Source organism: Perca fluviatilis, chromosome 18 (assembly GCF_010015445.1).
Source record: "Perca fluviatilis chromosome 18, GENO_Pfluv_1.0, whole genome shotgun sequence".
Taxonomy (NCBI): Eukaryota; Metazoa; Chordata; class Actinopteri; order Perciformes; family Percidae; genus Perca; species Perca fluviatilis.
The window spans coordinates 30,580,461-30,606,835 of NC_053129.1; the positions used below are offsets into that span (position 1 = coordinate 30,580,461).

The 26,375-nt window shown below is 40.4% G+C and overlaps 1 protein-coding gene and 1 pseudogene across 1 annotated transcript; one reads left to right on the forward strand and one right to left on the reverse strand.

Moving 5' to 3' along the window:
- Window positions 1-1,515: 1,515 nt before the first annotated feature.
- LOC120546898 lies at window positions 1,516-6,914 on the reverse strand. Its single transcript, XM_039782151.1, has 7 exons — window positions 6,752-6,914; window positions 5,217-5,540; window positions 4,798-5,085; window positions 4,535-4,636; window positions 4,319-4,405; window positions 4,191-4,219; window positions 1,516-1,619 (listed from the first exon to the last, which is right to left on the reverse strand). The coding sequence occupies exons 1-7, from the start codon at window positions 6,810-6,812 to the stop codon at window positions 1,542-1,544; spliced, it is 969 nt and encodes a 322-aa protein (XP_039638085.1). The 5' UTR covers window positions 6,813-6,914; the 3' UTR covers window positions 1,516-1,541.
- Window positions 6,915-12,444: 5,530 nt separating this feature from the next.
- LOC120546912 lies at window positions 12,445-19,128 on the forward strand (annotated as a pseudogene).
- The last annotated feature ends 7,247 nt before the right edge of the window (window positions 19,129-26,375 follow it).

The following is a 26,375-nucleotide window of genomic DNA, read 5'->3' on the forward strand; positions in this document are numbered from 1 at the left end:
TATTGTTCTAACAAGCAGTGTCTGAAATACCGGCAGTAACGGCACTTCTGGTTTTTGTCCCTATGAGTAGACTTACATCTATTTGTATATTATTTGTTTGTATGAAAATAGGCTATATGTAATGATTTATTGGGGAAAAAACCCAACTAGAAAGATTCTTTGTTTCATATCCACATTTCAGACACTGTGATGATTGGACTGTGAGATTGGAAAAACCAGGCAGTTTGATCTGAAATTATGATAATTTCAACATCCTGAACTGTGACCTTCTTTATAACCAGATAACAGTTCTCTGTAACACTCAGTCTGTCTGATTTAGCTTTGTCTCTTTCAACAATCTTCCCATCAGTAACCAGATCTACTACGCTGCTTCTTGAACTAGTGAAGAACCAGCTAGTCCTGTCACAGTTAACCTGACCATCTACCACATTTTCACAAGTCAAAGTGACATCATCGCCATCTCTGACAGTGAAGGAGAGGTGTTTTCCAGTAACTGCTGTGAAAGAGATGAGAAACATGAAAAGTAAACAATTAGTAAACAAGTAAATATGAATATGCTCTTATGCTGACAGTGTGAGGAAAGTTTTAGATACATCGGAAGTTTGCAAATGTGTTTCATTCTGTTGACAAATTTCACAAAACTCAGCATGTTTAAAACAAACTGCAGACTTGTCTGTCTTAGTGACTTAATACAATGTACTTTGTATAATAACTTATCATTTCTAATATTTATAGTTATATTTTGTAAAGTTTCTGGTATTTGTGTATATTATATGTATTCTTACCTGTAAACTGAAGCAGTATCCCAAATAAAGACATTTTAATCCATTTGAATTCAGCCATCGTGCTTCTCTCTCTCTCTGTCCCTTTCTCAGCTGTCAACTGTCAGAGACTCTGAACTGATGCATGTTAAAATAAAGAATCTTCTTCCTGTAATGAGTGACGTGTTACTTCCTCAAAGTCTCTCTTTTGCAAGTAGCTGAATGTTTGTAGGAGGAGCATATCAGCATCTCTCTTTCAGCTTTTGATTTCCTTGAATTTCTGTACCTTTAGGAGAGGCCCAGTTAGTTTCTATCTGACAGAACATAATTTATTTTACAAAAAGGCTTCACGTTTATAGTATGTCTGTGCCAGAAAGTCTATGTAGAAACTTGTTTTCGGTACCAAAAACATATTTATTACCAGACTGCATTGTATTATCACTGACAGTAAAGAGAAGACACTTACTGACTTGATTAAAACTCTCAGCTTTTTCAAGTTTAGTCTACAAAATCTAGGAAAACATATTCGACTTTCAGCAAACATGTTTAAATCAACCCTAAATGAAAAGTTACTTAAAGATTAGTTCTTCTGTACAAACATTGATACAACTAAGGCAAACTAGGAAAAGCTATGACATGAAATATGATAAGAAACATTTTTTGCTTTTCACATCTGCAGTTTTAAAAAACATTCAGCCATATAAAACCCAACATGATCTTGAGATGGTGTTTCAGTGCAGTGGACTCATTTTTATGGTGAGTTGATATTGAAGTTGTTGATCAGTGGAGTCTGATAGAAACAGAAGGTTCTCCAACGTTTTCATAGGTCACTGTACCTTCATCTTCATCATGACGCTCCTGTGAAAAACAACACAACACACTGGAGATTCTGAGATCAAATGGAACAAATAAATCTCCTTTGTTGCTGCAGCCACTTAGACTCAAAACAATACAGTCAGTACTAATTATTCTTATAATAAACAGTGAAATACCATAAACACAACAACGGGTTCTCATGAACAGGTTTGTTTGATATTTTAAGGAAAGGTATGCACAACAATTTGTGTGATATCCAAAGAAAGTACGGCGACCGCCGGCCGGTCACATGACTACTGGTCTTTTCAGAGGCCGTAGCAGTTGAGTTTAGCCGGCAAAAATGTGATCATAATGTGAGCCATAGTCTTGCTTTGGCAGACCTGGCAAATCCACACAAACTCAGATTGGACAGATAGTCTAGCTAGCTGTCTGGATTTACCCTGCAGAGATCTGAGAAGCAGTTAACCATAGTCCTCACAAATCCACCAAAGTTTAAAACGGCAACACAAAGAAAGAGGAAGGTAACGGACTTCCGGTGGAATTTCCGCCGGCTCCAGAACATTTTTGGGCTACATTGAATGGGCAACGTGAATGGGCAACTGACAGTTTGCAGATTGTAACTGCAGCAGAGTGTATTTTATAACGGGCTAAACCTGCAGCGCCCACACGGCGTAGGATTGTTTGATTCACAAGAGACATGGCGAGCTTTCCCTCTGGGATTGTTGTTGTTTCTTCGGTTTTTGGAGCCGGCACAGCGCTGGGAAATGTCAATCTACTGTCAGCTGTTATTTAAAGGATGCAGGGGGCAGGAAACAACACACAAACACAAAAACTCTCAAAACAAAAACGCTCATGACAGTCATTAAGTCGTTTCTTGTATATCGGTGGTTTAATTTAATAAAAATAATGACACTTTATAATCAATTTCTGTGTAAAAAGGCTGCACACACCTCACGTTAAATATATAAATAGAAAACTGTCCTATTTTTACGCTTGTAGAGTGGATCTCCACGGAGCATACGCACCACTTAAGCGCTGCTCTGGTATTCGGTGTAGCCAGTTTCATTGATTATAGTGGAAGAGTAGATTGGAACATCTGCTCTGCATATGTTACACTTGCAATGGGACTTCCTTCCTTTGACACACTGAGCTGCTCTCTCCTCTCCCTTTCTATTACTGTTACTATTACTATTACTATTACTATTTGTGTGCAGCCCGTCCCAGAAATGCTTGTTACTAATCCTAGCTTCTGGGGAGTTCATACGCCGCGGAGTCCTTATGCTTTTTTCCCCCAGCGTATTTCCTTGGAGAACGTTGGCACCAAGATACTGGTTGCAGCTGTCGCCGTGGTGCTGCTGAGCTCAGCGATGCCCTGCAATGTCATGCTGCGTCCTGCTGAACCCTGCAGCTTCCCGCTACATCCAGTCACTGTTCCATTATTAATGTGACTACTATCGCCACTGTTCATCACACCCCCAACCGGCTCGTCAGACAGCCACACCCCCCCAAAAACCTTGGGTCTGTCCGAGGTTTCTTCCCAAGAGGGAGTTTTTCCTCGCCACTGTCGCACTGCTTGCTCTTGAGGGAATTACTGGAATTGTTGGAATTGTTGGGGCTTTGTAAATTATAGAGTGTGGTCTAGACCTACTCTATCTGTAAAGTGTCTCGAGATAACTTATGTTATGATTTGATACTATAAATAAAATTGAATTGAATTGAATTCAATGTAGACGGCCCGTTAGACACCAAAAAGACACCTACCTGGTTTGGTCCGGACTTTCGGACTTTTCGGTTTGATCCGAACCAAAATTACAGGTGTGAAAACTCCCCTGGACCCCAGTCCGGACCAAACGGCAGAAATTTGGTCCAACCAAAAGAGGTAGTCTTGCTCAGGATCAAACTGAACTATGGTCCGGTTTGTTCCTAGTGTGAAAGCATTTTTCGGATGGTTCGGACTTTCGGACCAAATACAGAAAGCTCTGGCAGGCTATCATCGTGTTATAAAACCAGGGAAGCTCCTTTAAGGAATAGCTCAGTGCTTATGTGTACATGAGAGAGGGTAACGGTGTCAGCGCTCAGAGCAGACGCTACAAAACAAAAACAGCCGCGGCAGCACGGGGAGGGCAACGGCCAGCTGGAAAACTCTGACACAGAGAGAATACGAAAGGACGGGGATGCCCGTCTACAAACCAATCAGTTACAACTGTCGGGAGACACAACTCACGTATGTGATGACAACAGAACGTAGTTTTGTCACGTATAGATCTTTAGTGTGCTTGCATAACTTGACTTTCAGGTGTGAAAGCCCTTTAAGTAGTACTCTCAGACAAGAACAACCGTTTCCTGGGTGAAAGTCTTGTGCTTCCCTTTAACTCCACTCCCCCACTTGAAAGCCTTGTGTTTTAGAACCCAGCCATCCACCCTGATCTCCTCCCTCTCCTCCCCACGTGGACCGGCGCAGTCTTATACAGCGGAAGTCAATGTGGGGCTTACAGCAAAAGATACGTGGCATACATACGAATTACAGTGCATTATTTTTTGTAGCTATATGAATGAATGGTTCGTGAGAACAGCCTGAACACAAGCGTTTGATTATTCAGTTTCAAAACTCACATCATTGCCATCCATCTGGCTTTTGTTGCCTGAAAAGACAAAAAAAAGAGCTGACTTTAGTTTCCATACTGTAATCCACGTTTTAAAATGTTCTTGTTTATAAAAATGAAATCTGTGAATCTTCTCACCTTTGGCTCTTGTCCATATATAGACCACCACAACAGTTATTATGAGTACTGTTAAACCCACAGACACAATGATGAACCTCAACCAACCTGGGCATTAAAATAAAGATATATTTAATACTTTCTGTTCTTTTCCTTACACGAGTGTCTCCATTTAAAGCCATGTGTTGGTTTGACATTCATACTTCCCGAGACAAGGAAAAGATTTTGAGTTGCTACCTTGTGTTGTTGTTGAAGTATCACTGATATCAGGCTCTGTTTTGTTGCTCTCACTTTCAATTGTTAATAGTAATGAAGTTGTTGCAGATGCTGTCTGTGCACCTGGACAAACGAAATGACAAAAGCAAACAAACTGTGTGGTGAGAAAGAATATTTCAGGTTCATCATCTGCAGTAAGTAAATTGAAAGGATATCATGGTTAACCTATGAAGATAAGATTGTAGATTATGAGTTATGTCAGATTAAAGTGATTATAATCTCACCTGGTTTCGCACCCAAGGACCGAGGGCTGAAAGGAAACAGCTTCACTTTTTTAGTCTCAGCATCTGTCACTTCACACTTGAACAATTTATGATACTTTGGCTTCAGTTTGAGAGGAGTTGTCGGAAATGTCAAATTAACAGAGCACTCAGAGTGTGATTTCTGCATATCTGTGTATCTTATATCTCCATCTTTCCCCTCATACAGCCACTCCACTGTGTGTCTACAATGATCATCTGTCGACACAGAGCAGTGTAACATCACCTCATCAGCGTCCTTCTGTTCAGTCACTGGTGAAGACGGAGATATTATGAGAGAAAGTTAAATTAACTTCATCATTGCATTCATAATTATTGTATTGTTTCAGTATATTGTTCTAAACAGACAGTTTGAGCGGTTAAATCATGATATAAATACCCACTGTGGATAACAGACAGGAAAACGTGAGCATCTTCACGTTCTGATTCCAACTGTCTGCAGGTGTAACGGCCGACATCCTCCTCTGTGACCTTCTTTACAACCAGAGAACATTTCTCCGTAACACTCAGTCTGTCTGACTTAGCTTTGGCGTTTTCAACAATCTTCCCACGGTCCACCAGCAGTAATGATAACGTGCTTCCTGAATCACTGAAGATCCAGTAAGTACCGTTACATTTGTCCTGATCATGTCTCCCATTTTCACAAGGCAAAGTGACTTCATCTCCAACTCTGACAACAAAGCTGGGGGAAGATTGTACATTCACTGCTGTTGAAATGAAATGAAATGGAAAATTTACATTGACAGTTGGTGTGAGGATAGTTGTAGATGACTGTCCTCTGAAAAACATCCCAACAAGTTGTTTGTTCAAGCAGCATTTATGACATATATTTACGTTGTATTGTTGATGGCGCCCTCTAGTGGCCATAGTCATTATGACAGGAGCAAATAAGAAAGTAAGTTGACGAAGACGAGCTCCAAACTCTGTGTAAGGAGGTAGGAGACCGGGGTTCGTGTCCAGTTTGAAAAGAAACATAAACGGCGATTTATTTTTACTTTATGGAACAAACAAAACTACATCACGTTCTGCATCAGGTACGTAACCGTGAGTGAAGTAACGTAACAAATATACGGATTTGAACCAAAACCACCATCCTTTTACTAACTTAACTAAGTAGTTTTTGTGCCTAAACCTAACCAAACTATGACAGTTTCACAATAGTAGTGATGTATTTTAAAACTGCAACCATAACGTTTAGATACGACAACAAAAAAAGCTCCAGTGGGTCATATTTCCTGTCACTGCTAAGGACACCAATTTATGAAATGCTCCGATGAGGGTAGGAGTAAAACGACATATGTAGTGGAATGGTTAGGAGAACTTGTTTTAGATGCATTTCGAGTTTGCAAATATGTTTCATCCTTTGTTTCGAAATTTCACAAAATTCTGCTGTATTAAACTCACTTTTTCAGTGCTTGTTCACAAACATTTGGGTATCTGGAGTGCCTACCAACCCACAAACTGTGAAATAAGATGACCCGGTCAGTTGTTTGAGGGCTGCATCCAAGCTCCATCAGAAAACATGGGATTTGACAAACCATTCAGATTTGGCTCCCCTTCATATATCACACATGCAGACTCATTACAATATATCGCCCAGCATCTGAGTATCTCCACCCACGGCTTAAGAACTACTTTCACAAGCCAATCAGAGCAGATTGGGTTTTTTTGGGGAGAGGGGCTTAAAGAGACAGGTGCTAAAATGGAGCATTATAGACAGAGAGTGAATACAGGTATATTCAGACAGACAGTAGGACTAAAATAATGTGTGTGTGTTTTATATATATATATATATATATATATATATATATATATATATATATATATATATATATATAAAGTCACTGTATGCAAAATTATAGCATTTGTAAAGTTAGTTTTTGTTTCTGGTATTTCTATATTTTATATGTACTCTTACCTGTAAACTGAAGCATCTTTATTAGAAATAAAAACACTTTAATCCATCTGAATTCAACCATCTTGAGGCTTTTTCTCCTTCCTTTCTCACTGTCAGAGTCTCTGAACTGATGTGTGTTAAAGAGAAAAGAAGAATATTCTTCCTGGGATGAGCAATGTGTCACTTCCTCTTTGTGACTCACACTTACTTTCATAAGTTGCTAAATTTATGTTGCTTCATCCGAGTCTCCTGAAGTTGCCACGCAGGAGCACTGCCTAAAACGTGCATTTCGTAAAGTTGGAATCATGGCGGAAGGAGGAGATGACAGCGCTCAGGACATTTATCAGCCCTCTAAGAGAACTACGTCGGAAGCATGGCCATATTTGGGTTATTATAAGAATACTGAAGGACAGTTAATTAAAGATAGTTATCCTGTCTGCAGAACGTGCAGGAAAAAAGTTGCTGCTAAAGGCGGCAATATGTCAAATCTCCTGACTCATATCCGTGTCCATCACCCACAACTTTATAGCCAATGCAAGGAAAGTTAACGTTAACGTTTTAGCTCAAATGCATGGTGTGGGGACTTCAGTTGAGGGAGAATGCAATGATCCTTCTGTCTTACTTATTGATAACTTTAAACTGTAAACAGAAGCCTTACCAGAAGCAGTATCTACCTAAAATACACATTTTCGTTCAGTGATGGAATATGGAGCTAATCGGGACACTTTTTCTTAACCTTAGCCTCAGAGCTAAATGGATGCACATTTGAGTTGCGTTTATTAAACAGTAGTAGACTACAGTATTTCATTGCATGCATTTCTTGATTTCTATAAGAATGCATAATTTATATTTGTCCGAAGTTCAGTAAATCGTTTAATTCTAGTGAAGTTGGAAAACTTTAAATGACTTAGTCACACGGTGACAGTCTGAGCCACGTGTCTTAGAAAACACGACACATTATTTGTCCTGTAAGATAATTCATTACTAGCCAATCTTTTCTTTTGATTTAGCAACAAAAACAGCAATAGGCAAAATCACATAAATATTGATATGAATGGTAGCCTAATGATAATAATAATGAATAACAATAATGACATGGCTATTATTTTTTTACATAGAGGACATGCAGTGGGGCAACCAAGTACTGCTACTGGTTCATCAGAGACACAGACACTTGAGCAAGCATTCAAAAGACAGTCTGCTTATGCGCCTGCATCCAAAATTGCTCAAAACCTAAATGCAGCAATCTCCTATTGCATAAAAGACATGATGCCTTTCCAGATGGTTGCAAGGCCTCGCTTCCTGAGGGGGATGAAGGTTGCCGTGCCTCATTACAAAGTGCCTTAACGCATTTTATTTTCAAAGACTGAAATACCAAATATGTACAACGCAGTCAAAGCTGATGTTAGGAAGGTAGAAGGTTTGGCTCAGGGTGAATTCTTTGCTGCAACTACTGACCTCTGGACCAGTGAAAGTGGGGCTGGTCTACCATACATCAGCTTTACAATTCATTATGTCACCCAAGACTGACAACTGGAATCATACTGCTTAGAAACCCAGTTTTTCCCAGAAGATCACTCAGCTCAAAATATTAGAGAGTTTTTTGAAAATATGTTGGATGAGTGGGTGATAAACAAGACAGATCTGGTCTCCATAACCACAGATAATGCAACCAACATGATCAAGGCCTTTGAACAGTTCCCAGATCTGTGGCTTGGATGATTTGGTCACAATTTGAACCTGGCCATCTCAAATGCTCTGAAAATTCAGAGAGTTGAAACAGCAGTCAGGGCCTGTCGTCATCTGGTCCAAGGCTTCTCACGGAGCTGGAAGAGAAAGAGAGGACTGACAGAAAAGCAAGCTGCCCTCAACTTGCCACAGAAGGCTCTCATCCATGATGTAGTGACCCGATGGGGATCTACATACAAGATGCTTGAGCGTTTCCTCAGCCAGCAGCAGGCAGTCTGTGCGACACTAGTTGCAGAAAGGGGAGTTTGGCATCTGATGCCCAAGGATGCTGACATAGTTGTTATGGAGCAACTCTGCCAGGGGTCCGTTCCAGGAAGGAGGTTTAACAAACTCTGAGTCTAATCCTGATGTCTGAGTTGATTTACCCTGAGATGGGAAACTGAGTTTTCGGTTCCAGAAAAGGTGATTTGAGTAGGTTCACTCAGAGTTCAGCACGTGCACCACCACTATAAAAAAGCAGCATGAATGGAGCCATGATACTACGATTCACCATGGCAACAACCACAAACAAACTGGTCGGCAGAAATACTCATGCGCACATACTGCGAGTTTGAACCATAGACTTGAACATGTATTTAGATTTTAAAAAAGCATCACAGCGGCTGCAGTAAAATAGCGAGAATTGGTGTGGGAGAAAATTGCTGCTCGAGTCCATGCATAAGCTCTAATATAGTGTATTAATTTCATATTTAATCACAGGTAACTTATAATATTGCTGGTGAAAAATGGTAGTAGGCTACACCTATAATTTAATTTAGGTGCAATCCTGCGGGCGAAAAAGTAAACTACTACTAATCCCATCATTAACAGAAATATGATTTACAATCATTTATTTCTTTTTAGCTCTTATCGGTTTGTGTACGGGGAACGCTACAAAAACGTTTAAAACACGTTTCAGAGCGAGTCACACTCTTCTGACGGCTCTGTGTGAGTGGCTTTACTGTAGCCTATGTTGTAAAGAAAACTGTCGTTTGCAAAAAAACATAAAGCGACACAAAGATTGTGCTGGGATGTAGAGCATGTCCACGATGGGTGGCGTTAGTGATGACGGATAAGGTTATGTAGGCTACATAACTGATAGATTGGGAAGAAAAACTATACCGCTCAAATATGTAGTTATCTGGAAATGAAAATACATCTATAGTTGAGACCTCAATATCATCTCCTGACATATGTTTAACTAACGAAGTAATAACATACAGCTTCTTCATCAACGGGATCGTCGACACAAAGAAATGCCGTGTTCGGAACAAAATTTTTTTATAATCACTTTTTATTTTTTATTTAAGCAGATAGCAAACTGCGCTAAAATGCGCCTGATACAGACTGAAATGAAGTGCGCTGTGTCAGAGGGAGGAACGTTCTCTTAATACATCCATGGGGAGGAGACTGAGAGAAACTCAAGGTTTCTTGAAGAAAACCTGCTTCCGACCAGGTTAGGTTCCCAGGCTCAGTTACCATAGTAACTGACTCTGAGGTTAAGCTCCCTCTCTTTCTGAAACAGGCTGGAGTTACCCCTCTCTCTCTCAGGTTTGATTAACCTCCCTTTCTGAAACAGAAAACCCAGAGTGTCCCTCATCTTAGGGTTAACAAAGTCAGTTTTCACTAAACCTGCTTTCTGAAACGGGCCCCAGCTCCTTGAACCTCTGAGCAAGTTTATGGATGCGCTTGGCTCACGAGACACGAGCAACTTCATCAGCCATTAAGCCAGTCCTTGACCACATCACTGGTGACGTCCTGGAGAAAAATGACGAGGATCCAGCCCTGACCAAGCAGATGAAGCAGGTAATGAGAGAAGACTTAAACAAGAGGTAGACAGAGAAGGCAAAGGATGTCATGCAGATGGCTTGTTTCATTGACCCCAGGTTTAAAACTAACTTTTTAGATGAACCTCCAAATGCTGTAGTAGACAGCTGTGTCCAGGAGGCCTTGAAGCTGACAACTGCACAAGTCAGGCAGGAACCACAAAGCACCAGCAGTACCTCCACAGCAGCATCAGAAGGGAAAGGCTTGGCTGGGTTGCTAAAAAAAAAGATTACCTCAACAAGGCAGCAGAGATCTGAAGATGGTTCAGTTCCAGCCACCCCAGAAAATACAGTGAAGGAGGAAATCAAGGTTTACATGTTTCTGCCATCCATTCCAGCCGAGGATGATCCACTGGTGTGGTGGAGGGGCCGTGCATCAGAGCTGCCTCATCTTGCCAGGATTGCAAGAAAGATTTTGTGTATCCCAGCAACCAGTGTTCCATCTGAGAGACTATTCAATGCCAGCGGGTACATTGTTTCCCCTCTCAGATCACTACTTAAACCAAACATTTTTACATTTTAATCTCAAGTGAATAGAGATGCGTACATAAATTATGCTAGGTCAGCAGCATCTTATTTGTTGATGATGGAAAGAATTATACAATCAGTTCTGATCCATTGATTTGTTTACATATTTAATTATTTTTATTTTAATGTCATCAACACTTGAACATTTGGATTTGATTACATATGATTGTAGTTATTTTTGTAATTTGTTTATAGTGGCTATCTATTTTAAATGCATAATGCACTTTTGTCTTATTTATTTAAGGTTTACTTTAAAGTGTTCATGTGCACAGTTTTACATTTTAATTTTGATGAAGAAAACAAGTATATAATTAGTGGTGTTTCTTTGATTTGTTTACATATTGTTCTTTATGTCTTAGCTTGAATGTTTGGATTTGTATAATTTAAACCTGCACTACTGGAAATGTTCCTGACAAATAAGTTGTTTACATGCTGAACCCTTGTTCCTTTGGAGTTAAAAGTTGCACTTTTGCCTATATTTTTGTAATATAATAAACACTGTTACACTTTTTGAAAGTATTTCAGCTTGTGTAGGCCTATCAGTGCTTTCTGAAGATATTGAACACACTTTTAAAAATGCCGCGATAATTTTGGTCACTATAACCGTGATGTAAAATGTTCATACCGTTACGTCCCGAATTAGAATAAACCTTAAATTTGTGAGTGAACGGTCCTATGGAGATAGGCAGGGGAGAAAAGTAGAGGGGGTTTTGGTAATACTTTATGTTACTGTAAGTTCTTAATAACTTCTTTCAAACACTGAAATAATTGGCCAATTGAAAGAACAGCAAGCAAAATATCAAATCCTCCTTTTTGGTAAAAAATAAAACAAAAAAAAAAAAAAAAAACTTTTCTTTAAAAAAAAAAACCCACAAAAAAAAAAAAAAAAAAAAAAAAAAAAAAATTATAAAAAAAAAAAAAAAAAAAAAAAAAAAAAAAAAAAAAAAAAAAAAAAAAAAAAAAAAAAAAAAAAAAAAAAAAAAAAAAAAAAAAAAAAAAAAAAAAAAAAAAAAAAAAAAAAAATGATTTAAAAAAGAAAAGTCTCTACGCGTTGACTTAAAAGAACAGAGTTGAAGCAGACCTGCAGTTTTCTGGGAGTTTGTTCCAGATGTGGTGCGTAGAAACTGAACTGGGTCAGTGTTACCTGTCTGGGTGAAACTTTATCTCACTTGTTCCTTCAACCTGTGTACAGACTGACTTACTCAACCGTTTCTGATCACATGTCAATGTTAATATGGCAGTAAAGATAACAAAAGTGCAAACCTATCTCATTAATCTCAAACAACAAAAAGCCCTCTACCCTGAAAATGGTGCTGATAAAGACAGTGGTTTACTAGTTTCTGTCGGTGAACTTTTTCCCTTCTTTTGGGGGGCTGTTTCCCTTTACCTGGACCTACAAAGGGAGGACTCACACTCAAACACTCAGAGGCAAAAGCAGCAGCATTCTTTCTACTTCTTCTCTTTACTCCCACAAGGAAGGACCAATCACAGTACAGCAGGGAGTGGGGAGGTTACTGCGGTTTACTTTAGGGTAAGTTTTGGCATACCTCTTTACAGAACACTCACAGAAGTAAAGGCTCCAGAAGGAAACATATTTTGTCTGTGAAGTAGGAATTTTAGGACCACTTTTAAAGCCATGGGGATATTAGATTTCTTTCTCCAGTCCTCCAGCTCTATCTCCCTGTTGGGGGCTCTGCTGGTCCTGCTGCTGGTCTACCTTGTCTCATCCTCCAGCTTCAGCTCCCAGAAGGAGGGAAAGGAACCTCCAGGACCAAGACCGCTTCCAGTACTCGGGAACCTGCTGCAGCTTGACCTCAAGAGACCCTACCACACATTACTGAAGCGTGAGAAAGTGCCATAAGAGTAACTTAGCTTTCTTGTTAGGTAGTTTGTTGTTTCTGCTCCTCCTCGGTAGGTCTCTCATCTTGTTTTCTTTCTCCTGTGTGTGTCCTATATCCAAACGTGTCGTGACATTATGATGCTGTTCTCAGCTTTCCAAGAAATATGGATCAGTGTTCACTGTCTATTTGGGACCAAAGAAAGTGGTGGCCTGGCCTGGGTACAAGACGGTGAAGGAGGCACTTGTCAATCATGCTGAAGAGTTTGGACAAAGAGATCCAATGCTGATTATGCATGAATATAATAAAGGACATGGTAAGGAAAGAAAGGAAAAATATATTTTCCCTAAACATTGTCTTATTTTGTTTAGCCTTCAGCCCTCAGTTGTGTATTTAACATATTTTGTTGAACCATACAGGCATTATATGGTCCAATGGTGATTCGTGGAAAGAGATGAGGCGCTTTGCTCTGACTAACCTGAGAGACTTTGGGATGGGCAAGAAGGCGAGTGAGGACAAAATCATTGAGGAATGTGACCAACTTATTGGAGTGCTCAAGAAATTCAAAGGTCAGTCTAAATACCTTAGTATTATAAACAATTATGTGAGCAAGGATTTGAATTTTTTCCTATTTCCCTTGTCACAGGAGAAGCTTTTGATACAACCCTACCAATACAGTATGCAGTCTCTAATATTATCTGCTCCATTGTTTATGGCAGCAGATTTGAATATGATGATCCAGAGTTTACATCCCTCGTCGATTGCATAACCGCATCGTGTTTATCTTTTGGGGGTGCCCCCTTCAATACAGGTATTTTATATTTTTGTGAAACTTCTAATTTCAGTATAGTAATATAAATAACTATTGCACCTGAAGAAATTGTATTATATTATGTTGCCTAATAAAATGTTAACAAGTCCTCCAATCCATACGACGATATAGTCACCCACAAATCAAATGTAAATATGGGTCGTTATTGCAGAGTGTCTCTATAATGTACTGCATGTTAAATTTGATTTAAAAAAAATGATACATATAGGCTATATTTATATTTTGACAGGTGTACAACATGTTCCCACGGTTCTGCAAATGGACTGCTAACCGGAGGTCCTTCCTCAGATTGGGTGCTGACAGTATAAGACAGAACTCACAGCTGTTAAATCGGTTGAAAGAGACCCTCAATCCACAGATGTGCAGAGGCCTTTGTGGACGCTTTCTGGTCCAAAGCAAAAGTTGGAGGTAAGAAAAACATATCTATCAATATTGATATTTTGGTTTATGAAGCTGACGGGTAGTGGGAATCTGTGTAAATGTGCTGAATGTAAACAGCATCTAGTTGCATTGTGTTCTTTAGCAGCCACATTTCTAAGTAAGAGTACAAATGCAATAAGCATAAATATAGGGTAAATGTCTTGGTTACCACTACAGGAAAAGATGCAGGTCAATAAATACAGGCATTTGTATACATTTACAAGTACATTTCTTGCTTTAAAGAAAGAAAGAAAAAATATATATCTTTTTTTTTATTCTGTTTAAATACTTGTGTAATATTCCCCAAAAATGGTAAGGCACCCCACAACTTTTCTCCCGTAGTAATGGCTTTCTTACAAACTCTACATATTAACATATTGTTCTGCTTGTTCCAAGTTGGCAGAAGTCTTACATTCGGCCAGATATCAATTATTTATTTTTTAACCATGCAAACCACAACCTTTGCAGTAGTACGATTCCCTTCGTCTGACAGCTTCCTCAAACTCGCATTGTTTGATGAATACTCACCTTTTAATCAGTAAGATGTTTAGATCACAGACAAAAAAATCGGAGTCGATCAGATTACATTTCTAAGAGGAGTTTGGAAAGTACGACATCTTGAAATGATGAAAAATGCATAATTAATTACAAATGGCCATGTTGGGTTTAGGATATTTTTCCAAGAGGCTTTTTCAAAACAAAAAAATATTTAGGTTCGAGATTTGTTTGAATAAATGTGCTGATCTTTACCTGCAGAAATCTGGGATTACCAACAGTCATTTCCACGATGAAAACCTCATGATAACAGTTCAGAATCTGTTTTCTGCTGGCACGGACACATCTGGAACTACACTGAGATGGGGACTTCTGTTCATGGCCAAGTATCCAAAAATACAGGGTAAGGAGTTATACTGTAGATGTGCACCGCTTACATTAAACATTCAGGTCAAGCTATTGTACTTTATCTGTTACGATGGACAGAGCGGACTCAAACGCAAGGCTCAAAAGTGAACAGATTTATTGACAAGAAAACTTGAACATAGATCGGGGAGTAACTCAGGAGCAGAAACTAGGATGGGGTGGGACTCAGAGGCAAAACCTAGGAGGGCGAGGAAATCAGGGGCAAAAGCTAGGATGGCGAGGGACTCAGGGGAGCGCGGGGAAACCGGGGCCGAAGATCCGAGGAGGTGACACAAGAGAAGGGAAGCAGAGGAGCCGAGGAGGGGCTGGCTGGACGCGGGGACGGAGGCAGGATGAAGCAGGATGCCGTGGGAGGAGGACTGAATGGGGAGGCCAGCTGACTGGATATGGAAAGCTTGGAAGTGAACACTGTGAAAGCAAACACAAAGAAGGGTACGACAAGGAAACACACAGGGACAGCTAAGTGCAGTGGATTTTTCGGTAAGGTGAGTGTCTCCGGTGAAGCTGAGACAACTATTCAGCGGAGATGAGGGGGTGGAAGTCGGAGGTTAGTAGATGGATGTTGGGGCGGGGGTGGCAGGTGTACGGGGGAGCGGTGATGGTGGATTGGCAGCAGGTGTGTGTTGTCAGCTGGCAGGCAGAAGACAGGAGGGGAGGAGGGAAAGCAAAAGAGACACAGGGGGAGAGATAGAGCTAACAGAAAAAACTAGAGAAAATAAACAAAAACTCACAGCCAGGGGCCCATTTCAGAAAGCAGGTTTAGTGAAAACTCAGAGTTTGTTAACCCTGAGATGAGGGAAACTCTGGGTTTTCTGTTTCAGAAAGAGAGGTTAATCAAACCAGAGAGAGAGGGGTAACTCCAGCCCATTTCAGAAAGAGAGGTAACTTAACCTCAGTTACTATGGTAACTGAGTCTGTGAACCTAACCTGGTCGGGAGCAGGTTTTCTTCAAGAAACCTTGAGGTTTCTCCTCACTCATTTCCTCATTCATTCATTCAGTCTGTATCAGGCGCATTTCAATGCAGTTTGTTATCTGCATGAATAAAAAAACGTATTGGTTTATGTTAGGCAGATTATAAAACTTATATTCTCAAACATGTCATGTCCTTTTGTCGACGATCCCGTTGAAAAAGTTGTATTAATTCACAGAGAGTTTATGTCGGGAGATGATATTGAGTCCCGACTATAGTTGTATTTTCATTTCCACATAACCGATTTGAGAGGTATTTTTATCACAGACCATCAGATATGTAGATACCTTATCCGTCCTCACTAACATCAACCAACGTGGACAGGCTTTAACATCCCAGCAGATTATTTGTATTGCATTACGTTTTTTTGCAAACGGCAGTTTTCTTTATAACAGCAGCGGATCATACTGTAATAGTAAAGCCACTGTATGCAGAGCAATCAGAAAAGTGTGACTCAGTTTTCACCATTAATATTATAAGTTACCTGTGATTAAATATGAAATTAATACACTGTTAATGCTTACGCATTGACTCGAGCAGCAATTATCTCCCACACCAATTCTCTCTCTGTTGCAGCAGCTTTTTAAACAAAATGTATGTTCACACTCGCTGTTTGTGCGCATGAGTATTCCCGCCGACCCATTTGTTTGTGGTTGTTACCATGGTGAATCGTAGAATCATGGCTCCATTCATGCTGCCTTTTTATAGTGGTCGTGCACGCGCGTGAACATACACCGAGTTGATTGAACCAAGTCAAATCAGCTGTTCTGGAACCGAAAACTCAGAGTTTCCCATCTCAGGGTAAATCAACTCAGAGATCAGGGTTACACTCAGAGTTTGTTAAACATCCTTCCTGAAACGGACCCCAGCCGACCCCAACCATCACATTATCAACACAAATCGCCATCATAATAAATAGAACAGGGTTTTTCCTGGCTGAGATTTTTGCTTTTATCGCAAAATACCCAATTGTTACACTAAACTGCCCTACTATGAAGACCCTTTCACACATGCAAACCTGAAATTACCTAGACGTTACCCAGCGGAGCTGTATGTGAAATCTCAAATATCTGAATCCGTTGGACTGGACACCAAACGGTCTGTAGCCAGCCAGCTCCCTAGTACAAAATCTGGGTGATGGCCGATTGAGCTCAAAGTGTGAGAACTCACAGTAAGTGGGTGGGCGTGTTTGATGATGTTTCTGTCGACTCAAGCTAAACTGAAAGAAAACAAACATCTGAAGGTAAGGAACAATTCTGCCGAAAGAGCAAACACCGCAATCTTCATACTTTTTTTGTGTGCCCACAAAAAAAGTTCACAACAAAGAAAATTAAATTCTATTATGGACCTTTGCGCCTACGGGCTTGCCTGTCCTGTCCTGTCTTCTGCATGAGACACTGTCAAGAGTTCACATATGAAAATGACTTTGGCACAGCAGTAATTTCAGCTAAATGCTTACAAGATAATGCTAACTTCTGCTTATTGCCAAGTATCTAAAAATACAAGATAAAGAGCTTTCACAGAAAAGCATTCAGTCCAACTCAAACTATGTGAGTAAATTGTTTTCATTAAAACAAAAGCTTTTCATCTTCCAGACCAGGTCCAGGAAGAGGTGAGCAGGGAGATAGGAAGTCGTCAAGTGCAGGTCGAGCACAGGAAGAACCTGCACTTCACCAACGCTGTCATCCATGAGACACAGAGACTGGCCAGCATCGCCCCAATGGCACTTCCTCACAGAACTACCCAAGATGTCACCTTTCAGGGTTACGTCATTAAGAAGGTCAGACTGAATAAAACACATAATATGCCCTCCATAGTCATTTTCAATGTGACATTTGTTACATGTAGAAAGTATTTTCTGGATGTGAGACATTTTTAAGGAGTTTTAAAACAATGCTATAACCTATCAAAAAAATATTTTCAATTTCTGTATTGTCCACAGGGGACCGCAGTAACTCCTCTTCTGACATCTGTCCTGTATGATGAGAGTGAGTGGGAGAGGCCACACAGCTTTTATCCTGCTCACTTCCTGGACAAAGACGGGAAGTTTGTCAAGAGAGAAGCCTTCATGCCTTTTTCTGCAGGTTGGTGAGCTTTAAACCAGGGTCACACTGACGTGAATGCAGGCGAGGGACCATCGATGCGATACCTGCTGGTTAGGCACAGCAACAAGCTCAGCTTTCCTAAAAAACTACAAGCCAATCAGGGTCAACCCGATCAACCACAGACATTGCTTTGCTATAGGCTGCGATTTCACTTGTTAACTTTACAGAAATTGAACTTGGATTCGCTTCAAAACTGGATGCTTATAAAAATCCTTCGTTAGCATAGAATGGAAGACAATGGGAGGCGGGTAATCACTGATTAATCACTGGTTAATTTTGCGCATGTGTGACTATACCATTATTCTTTATTTAGGATCCTCATTATTCCTAAAATCCCAGTAGGCTCGATTTGCCAGACCTATCTACACAGTATAGCCCTAAGCGGGACTGTTTTGTTGCCGACAATTTTTCCTGGGGTCTACACAAAAGACAAGCAAGAGGCATCACTTCTTGTTAATTACTTGTTTACCGGCAGATGACAGGAAGCTTTTCCATCACGCTCTCTTGCAGGTCCTAGAGCTTGTCCCGGAGAGAGTCTGGCCAGGATGGAGCTCTTCATCTTCTTCACCACACTCCTGCAGCACTTTCGTTTCACTCCTCCTCCTGGAGTTTCAGAGGATGAGCTGGATCTGACTCCACGTGTGCGCTTCGCCCTCGAACCCTTACCTCACAAATTGTGTGCTGCCCCTGTACATGAGGAAGAGGAGGGCTTGAGAATTTAAAAAGTAGTTTAAAAATAATTAAAATTTTCAACACCAGTGATGTAATTAATACATTGTTTGTTTAATGTTTGCTTTAGAAGTGCTCATGTCCCAGCATTGGACTTTCTTCATTAGCTGCTTACTATGTATGCCAGCAGAACACAAGCATCTAACAACTATTACAAAAAAGGCTGTGTTGTAACTTGACTTAACATTTTGAGGTACAGAAACAGAACCAAGATATCGGAAATCTGTGGCAGTAACTCTCTGTCAGCCTAAAGTTTTCTAACAGAGTACCTCAGCATTAATCTTGGAGGTGTTCACCCTTCCCAACTGCTTCAAACTCAAAGCTGCAAATCGTTTTGTTGCAAATCTAATAGAAATGAAATGTATACTGTATGTTTTGACATGTTTTTTGACAAATGTGTCTCAAAAGAAAAATAACTGCTGTGTTCATAATGTCAACTGCTAGTGTTTTTTTCCAGTCCATGACATTTTATCTTTACCACAAAAAAAAGTCGTAAAGGGGGTTGGGGTTAATGGGTATGCAAAACAAAGGGCTTTAACTTTAAAGGGAAAGAATGTAGTTTTGGTTAAATATTCACCCAAAAAATACTTTTCAACATTTAACCAAGGTGATAATGACATGTCAAGTAGAACTTGTCTCAGAGAAAGTCTAGCCAGTATGGAGCCCTCCAGGGCCCCTCCAGCTGCCTATGATCAGAGGCAAAGATGCATTTTGAGTTTGCAAATGTGTTTCATCCTTTGTTTCCAAATTTCACAAAATTCTGGCTGTCTTACTTAAAGGGGGCATATTATCAAAAACTCACTTTTTCAGTGCTTGTCCACAAACATTTGGGTATCTGGAGTGCCTACCGACCCACAAACAATGGAAAATAAGATGACCCGGTCAGTTGTTTTGCGGGCTGCCTCCATCAGAAAACATGGGATTTGATAAACCGTTCAGATTTAGCTCCCCTTCTTATATCACATGCAGACTCATTACAATACATTGCCCAGCATCTGAGTATCTCCACCCACGGCTTGAGAACTACTTTCACAAGCCAATCAGAGCAGACTGTTTTTTTTTGGGGGGAGAGGGGCTTAAAGAGACAGGGGTGAAAACGGAGCACTATACACAGATAGACAGACAGACAGGAGTAAAATAAGTTTTCTTTTTTTTATATTAAAGCATGTAAACATGTTCTAGTAGAAACCCAATTATAAACCTGAAAATCTGTCTCCTTTAAATAAAAATCACTGTGGCGAAAATTTTAACATTTGTAAAGTTAGTTTTTGTTCTTGTGACGGGTGCAGGGGATTAAAGGACCCAAATGCAGAGAGAGAAGCAGGAAGGCAGCAGGTTTGAGCTCAAAAGGTTTAATGACAACAAAAAGCGGCAGCTCAGAGACTGGAAAAATACAGGGGAAAATCCACAGACTTAGAAGATCCCAAAAATCACTTGACAAGATAAAGACACAAACTACCAGGGCAAGGATACAAACTGACAGGCAGAACACAAGCAGACACAGACAAAAACGATCTGACAAGAGACGAAGGGAACACAAAGGCTAAATACATGAGGTGATGAGTAAATCAGGAACAGGTGAGACAACAGGTGAAACAAATCAGGGCAGGGCAGGACAATCAACAAAGGAGGGAAAACACAGCAAGTAAACTGGACAAGACAGAAAACCAGACTATCAAAACAGACAGGAAACATGAAATCAACTAAACACAGAAACTTGACACAACACAAGGGGAGAACAGAGAACACAGGAATTAACCAAAACATACACAATTCAGAATAACCAACAAAAACAGGAAACACAGAAAACTACAAAGAAGTAACAAAACACAAGGCAAAAATACTGAAACCATAACAGTTTCTGGTATTTCTATATTTTAATATGTATCTTACCTGCAAGTAGTACCTGAAGCATCTTTATTAGAAATAAAAACACTTTAAATCCATCTGAATTCAACCATTGGAGGCTTTTTTCTCTGTCCTTTCTCAGTTTTTTCACTGTCAGAGTCTCTGAACCAGAGCCTGTCTATGGAGGGCCTGTTCACTCCCTATCTCACGCCCTATTAGCCCCATTGTACCAACCCAGAATTTTCCCGGTGAGTAGAAGTTCTCCCCTTATTAGACACTTCTCTGCTCTGAACTCATGTGTATGTGAAAGAAGAATCTTCTTCCTGGGATGAGTAATGTGTCACTTCCTCTTTGTAGACTCACACTTACTTTCGTGAGTTGCTAAATTTATGTTTATATATGTTTTTATATTATGTTGCCGGATGCTCAGCCTACATAATTTTTGACACTGAACAGATGCAGGTTAAAAAATAAAGAATCTACTTCCTGTTACTTCCTCAAAGTCTCTCTCTTTGCAATTTGCTGAATGTTTGTAGGAGGAGCATATCAGCATCTCTCGTTCAGCTTTTAATTTCCTTAAATGTCTGAACATTTGTTGTGCATTTAGAGATTAAATAGGAGAGGCCCAAGAACCGACAAATTTTTAGTTTATATCTGACAAAACATAATATATTTTACAAAAAGGCTTCACATTTATGTCCATGACAGAAACTTTATTTAGAATCTTGTTTTCGGTTCCAAAACATACAATTAATACAGTTTTACAACTTTTGTTACCAAACTGCATTATATTATCAGTAGTCTCACTTTGCCAGACCATCCTCCAAAGCGTGCTGAAGGAGGGTCTACTCTCACATAGCATTCAGGGGTGGGAGGAACAGTGCTCTGGTTTAATGGCATTACTTTAAACTAATTAGGCGGTGCTAAACCCCTAACACAGCCAGACAATACACACAGTGATTAATTTATATAATTGACTGCTGGGTAGTTTATCTAAAATAATACATAATTTTGTTTATTATATATAGTTTTTTATAATCAATCTGTAAAACTCATATTTTCTAATGGCGTCTGTCCGTCTCCAAGTTGTAACAGAGCTGTCTGATTGGAGGTCATTATCAGCCAGTTTCTGGAGACCCGTGCTGATTGGTCTCACTGGTCAACACCTCTGATTGTAATTTGCTTCAGAGGGAATTAGTGGAAATTGTGGCTAATGTGTGAAGTGACTCAGGGACAAAATGTTGACAGGCTGAAATGACCTTTGACCTGAGTATTGAAGCAAACTGCTGATTGTCAGACTATAATAATAATAATAATAATAGTAATAATAATATCTATTATAAAATTATTATTATTATAATCACCTATATCCTTCTTTACAGCGAGTATTGATTCATATGAAGCCACCCAAATACATGGTAAGTGTGTAAGCAAGTCCCAGAAACACTCCAGCCCTAGTGTTTATGCGCATGTATGTGTGCGTGTGTAGGTGGGTTCCCTTCTTGAAGCGCGGCGCGCTCCTCACTGCAGCACCATGTTCCATCTCCTGAGACTCTTGTTGAGAGAGGGGTGAAAATCAACTCTCAACATTTCCACATTAGACAGACACACACACACACACACACACACACACACACACACACACACACACACACACACTTTCCCTTGTACTCATTTTGGCATCCAAGGCCAGGGGATAATCAGTGTCACTGTGTGTAAGGTTTGCATTCGTTATGTGCATGCTAAAGCTGCCTCCTGGCTACATTAGTGTGTGTGCTTGTGTGTGTTGTGTGCTGTTGTGAGACTCTTTTGAGAGAGGGAGTGAAAATCAACTCTCAACCTTTTCACATTAGAGGCCACAGCCACATTTCAAGGCCACATCCTTCAGTCTGATGCCTTAGCAGTGCTTTTCGGATAAACCGTGGACCGGACTATCAGCCGTGTGGTCAAGCCCCATTAGAGTAGACATTGTTTCTTCTGACAGGGGGGCCTCAAAATAGATGCAGCGACTGCATGTTTTTCACTTCACCTTTTCACATTTTGATAGCAAAGTTCTTTATTTTCAGGCTGGAGGCAATTCCAGGTTGACATAATCCAGATGAGTGACAAGTTTCCAAGCAGGACACTGAGAAGGTGCAACTTCCCAATACAACTTTTGTTTGCAGAGTAAAGTTGAAGCTCAACGGAACACGTTAGAGGCCATTTCCTTTGCCGGGAGACCACAAACTAAAACTTAAGGTGGCTCCTCCAAGAGGCCTCAGGCAAAACTGTAACTACAGTCTGCAAACACTGTGGGACACACAGCACTTTGTTGAAATGTACTAACACGCTGCTGGCAAAACGCGGTTAGCGACACATTCAAAACAGAATGGATTTCAGTCTGGTGAAAACACTGTAGAAAGTAATAGAGATGAAAGCAATGGAAATGCAACCTTCATTTGTATTTAGAGATGATGCAGACATCCAATGTGATGAAGAAAACCTGTCACATGATGCTGTAGAGACGAGGATTAGTCACACTATTCGTTGATTCTGTTATGTACCTTTAGTTTTTTCCAGTGATGCTATGAATTACTAGATACAATAAAACATATATTGAAGCAAATTGCTGATTGTCATTTCTTCTTGTTTACCTAAAACACTATTATAATAATAATATAATAATAATAACTATTATAAATATTATTATTATGACATACATATCCTTCTTTACAGCAAGTATTGATTGATGTGAAGCCACTAAAATTGTTCAAACTATAAAGATGAAAAGTCTAAAATGTCCTATTGACGTTTTGATGAATAATTTTTTCTTTTTTTTACTTGAGTGGAGTTAGTGTGTGTTTCTGTGAGCCGTCCATGCTGTCATCCAAGCGAAGAGGCTGGTCTCACACACGTTCCAGACAGTAGGCCCATGTACAGCTCCTCGAGATGTATCTCTTGCAGCCACAGCACACAGTGTGTTTTCCGGTCCTTATTCTTTGGACAGAGCTGACTCCTCTTCCTCCTGCCTGCGCCCTTCCCAGCTGCTCGAGGAACGCCCTCCTCCTATTCCGGCTTACGGCGCATCCACTTGGGCCTGAGCTCCCCTCTACCGTATCAATTGGCATAATTACGCTTGGTACATCGAGGGATGTTGTGGAAGACGGCGAGGGGCCAGCGCGGCGTTTCTCCTCCTGCAACTGGGATCGCCAATGACCTTGTCTAGGTTATTAATGGTGGAAGTTCCTTCCCAGCAAGGGGGGAAGAGGTTAAATAGAATTAAGGCTCATCAGACAGTCTAAGGACTAAAACCGGTCGAGGTTTATTTTAATCCAAAGATATATTTACCGTCAGGATCAACATATTGATTTCACAAAGGCCGCCAGCCAGTGTGGGAGTCGGTTTCTCAAATCAGGTGAACAGAACCGCCGGGAGCTTTTATGCATCTTCAGGTGACAGCCTGCCTTACTTGGATTAATGTATGGCCCTGATTTTATGCAATCGATGCATGAGACAATCAGGAAATACAAAGAGACATCTTGAACCATCACCTCCTCCTCCTGTATGACTTTCACCCCAGTTACATCTTAACTGGCATGGGAAAACAGAGATAAGTTTCTAGGGGTGATAACCTTATCGTTTTGTTGTACTTCCGTGGTTACATTGCTGGGTATCTGGGATTTGCCAACAGTCACTTCCACGTGCGGCTTCTGCAGACAGTTCTTAATCTCTTGCTGCTGGCACTGACACAGCAGCAGCTTTCTACACTGAGGTGGGGACTGTTAATGGCCAAAATCCCAAAATGCAAGGTAGCGGACTTATGGGTATCCATAGATTTCCTTACAACAACCAACACTCCAAGGGATTCCACAATACTTGTACATATGCGCTGCCAACACAGCAAACCTCTTGCTGAAAAGAAAAACTATACCGCCGGGCCCAGGTCCAGGAAGGGTGGGCAGGGGAGATAGGAAGTGGAGTCAAGTGCGGGTTGAGGGACGGGAAGGGCCCTTCCAGCCTTCTCATCCATAAAATTTCCTATAGAACTAGCCAACAATACCCACCCAATAGTGCCTCCTAAAACGAGCCAGGGCACTCCACCTTCAGAGTCACTTCATTAAGAGCAAGATTGAATAAAACACCTAGTGTTAATCTCAAATTAACTTCATAAAACACTGCTGTGGAATTTCTCTTTTACTCAGCATATACGCCATTTTTGTTACCACATTTATCCTGGCGCTTTTATCCAAAGTGACTTAAAATTGCTATATATCAGAGGTGGTACCGCCTCTGCAGCAACTAGGGTTAAGTTTCTTACTCAGGGACACTTTGGTTTTATTTATCACATTTGAATTGAACCCACATTTCCACACCAAAGGCATACCGTATATCCACTGCACCTTCACCAACACATGCATGCATATAGGAAAAACTTTTCATTTCTGTATTGTCCACAGGGGACCACGCGGTATATCCTCTCTTGACATCTGTCCTGTATGATGAGAGTGAGTGGGAGAGGCGCCACAGCTATTGTCCTGCTCACTTTTTTGGACAAAGATGGCAAGTTTGTCACCTGGACGCCTTCATGCCTTTTTCTGCAGGTTGGTGAATTCAGCATTTTCTTTCTTTACCACTCTATTGATGTTCATTTAATTGTAGATAAGATAAACATTTTCCGCTCTCTCACAGGTCGCGAGAGGGATTTGTCCCGGAGAGAGTCTGGCCAGGATGGAGCTCTTCATCTTCTTCACCAGTCTCCTGCAGCACTTTCGTTTCACTCCTCCTCCTGGAGTTTCAGAGTGATGAACCGGGATCTGATCTCCACGGGTGGGCTTCACCCTCAACCCTTCACCCCATAAACTGTGTAAAGCGCCAAGTTTCCTCTATGTGAGCAGTAGTGACTTCAATTCACTTCAAGAGAGTAGATTCAAATTTATACAGCATTGATATTCTATGTAGTGCAACATCACTGAAAAATGTTCAATATCAATGATACAATTAACAGAACTTTCACTTCATTGTGGATTGGCAGATAAGTAACTAAATGCAGATCCGTAACCGGATGATTCACCAGATGATGGGTTACACAGAACCATCCGAGAAGCTGTCAAACGTGTTTGGAATAGGACAGGCGCACTATAAAAAAATAACTCGGCAGGTGATTGAATTAACTGTCATGGCAGTTGAACTCACCTAACCTTGCCGGTAGCTGCTGGTAGTTCAGATGCAAATGCATTATTTGAAGCCTGAAAGATTAACATTCTTGTGAAATGTGATCCTCTGATTCTCATGATCTCTTGATATGGCACTCCAGCCTGCGTTAAGGTAAGCAGATCAGACAAAGTACATGGTGCTCATTTTCCAGCAAATGGACTTTCCTCATTACCTACATACTGTACAGTATTTTTGCAGAGCACAGTCATCTTGAAACTTATAACAGAAATGGCTTTCTTGTAACTAGGTAAATGCAAATTTAATATTGTCATGTACACAATAAAGACCTCCAATATTTCTGACCTTTGTGGCAGTAATCTTTACAGCCTGAAATGTTTCACTTCTCTGTAACGCGGTTTGGGTAGAACTGAATTACTCGTTAAACAAATAAGGTTGTGTACCTTTTCACATATTAGCTGTAAATCAAGTACTGTAAATATTGTAAATAGTGACTTTTCACCACACTATAATTTAACATTTTCCTGTTTTTAACTAAACGACACCAAATTCACTTATTCATCGCTATAAACAAACATTTCACAACACCTCCACTTCGAATACCCTTGCTCCAAACCACACCTCATTTCAAACCTTGGCCTTTTATTTTGATCTCAAATACACACCTGTAAAGTTTCGCGTGACTACATCTTGCACGGTCCCCAATGCCAACATGGTAACAAAATCTGGATGCAGACATCTGGCAAAG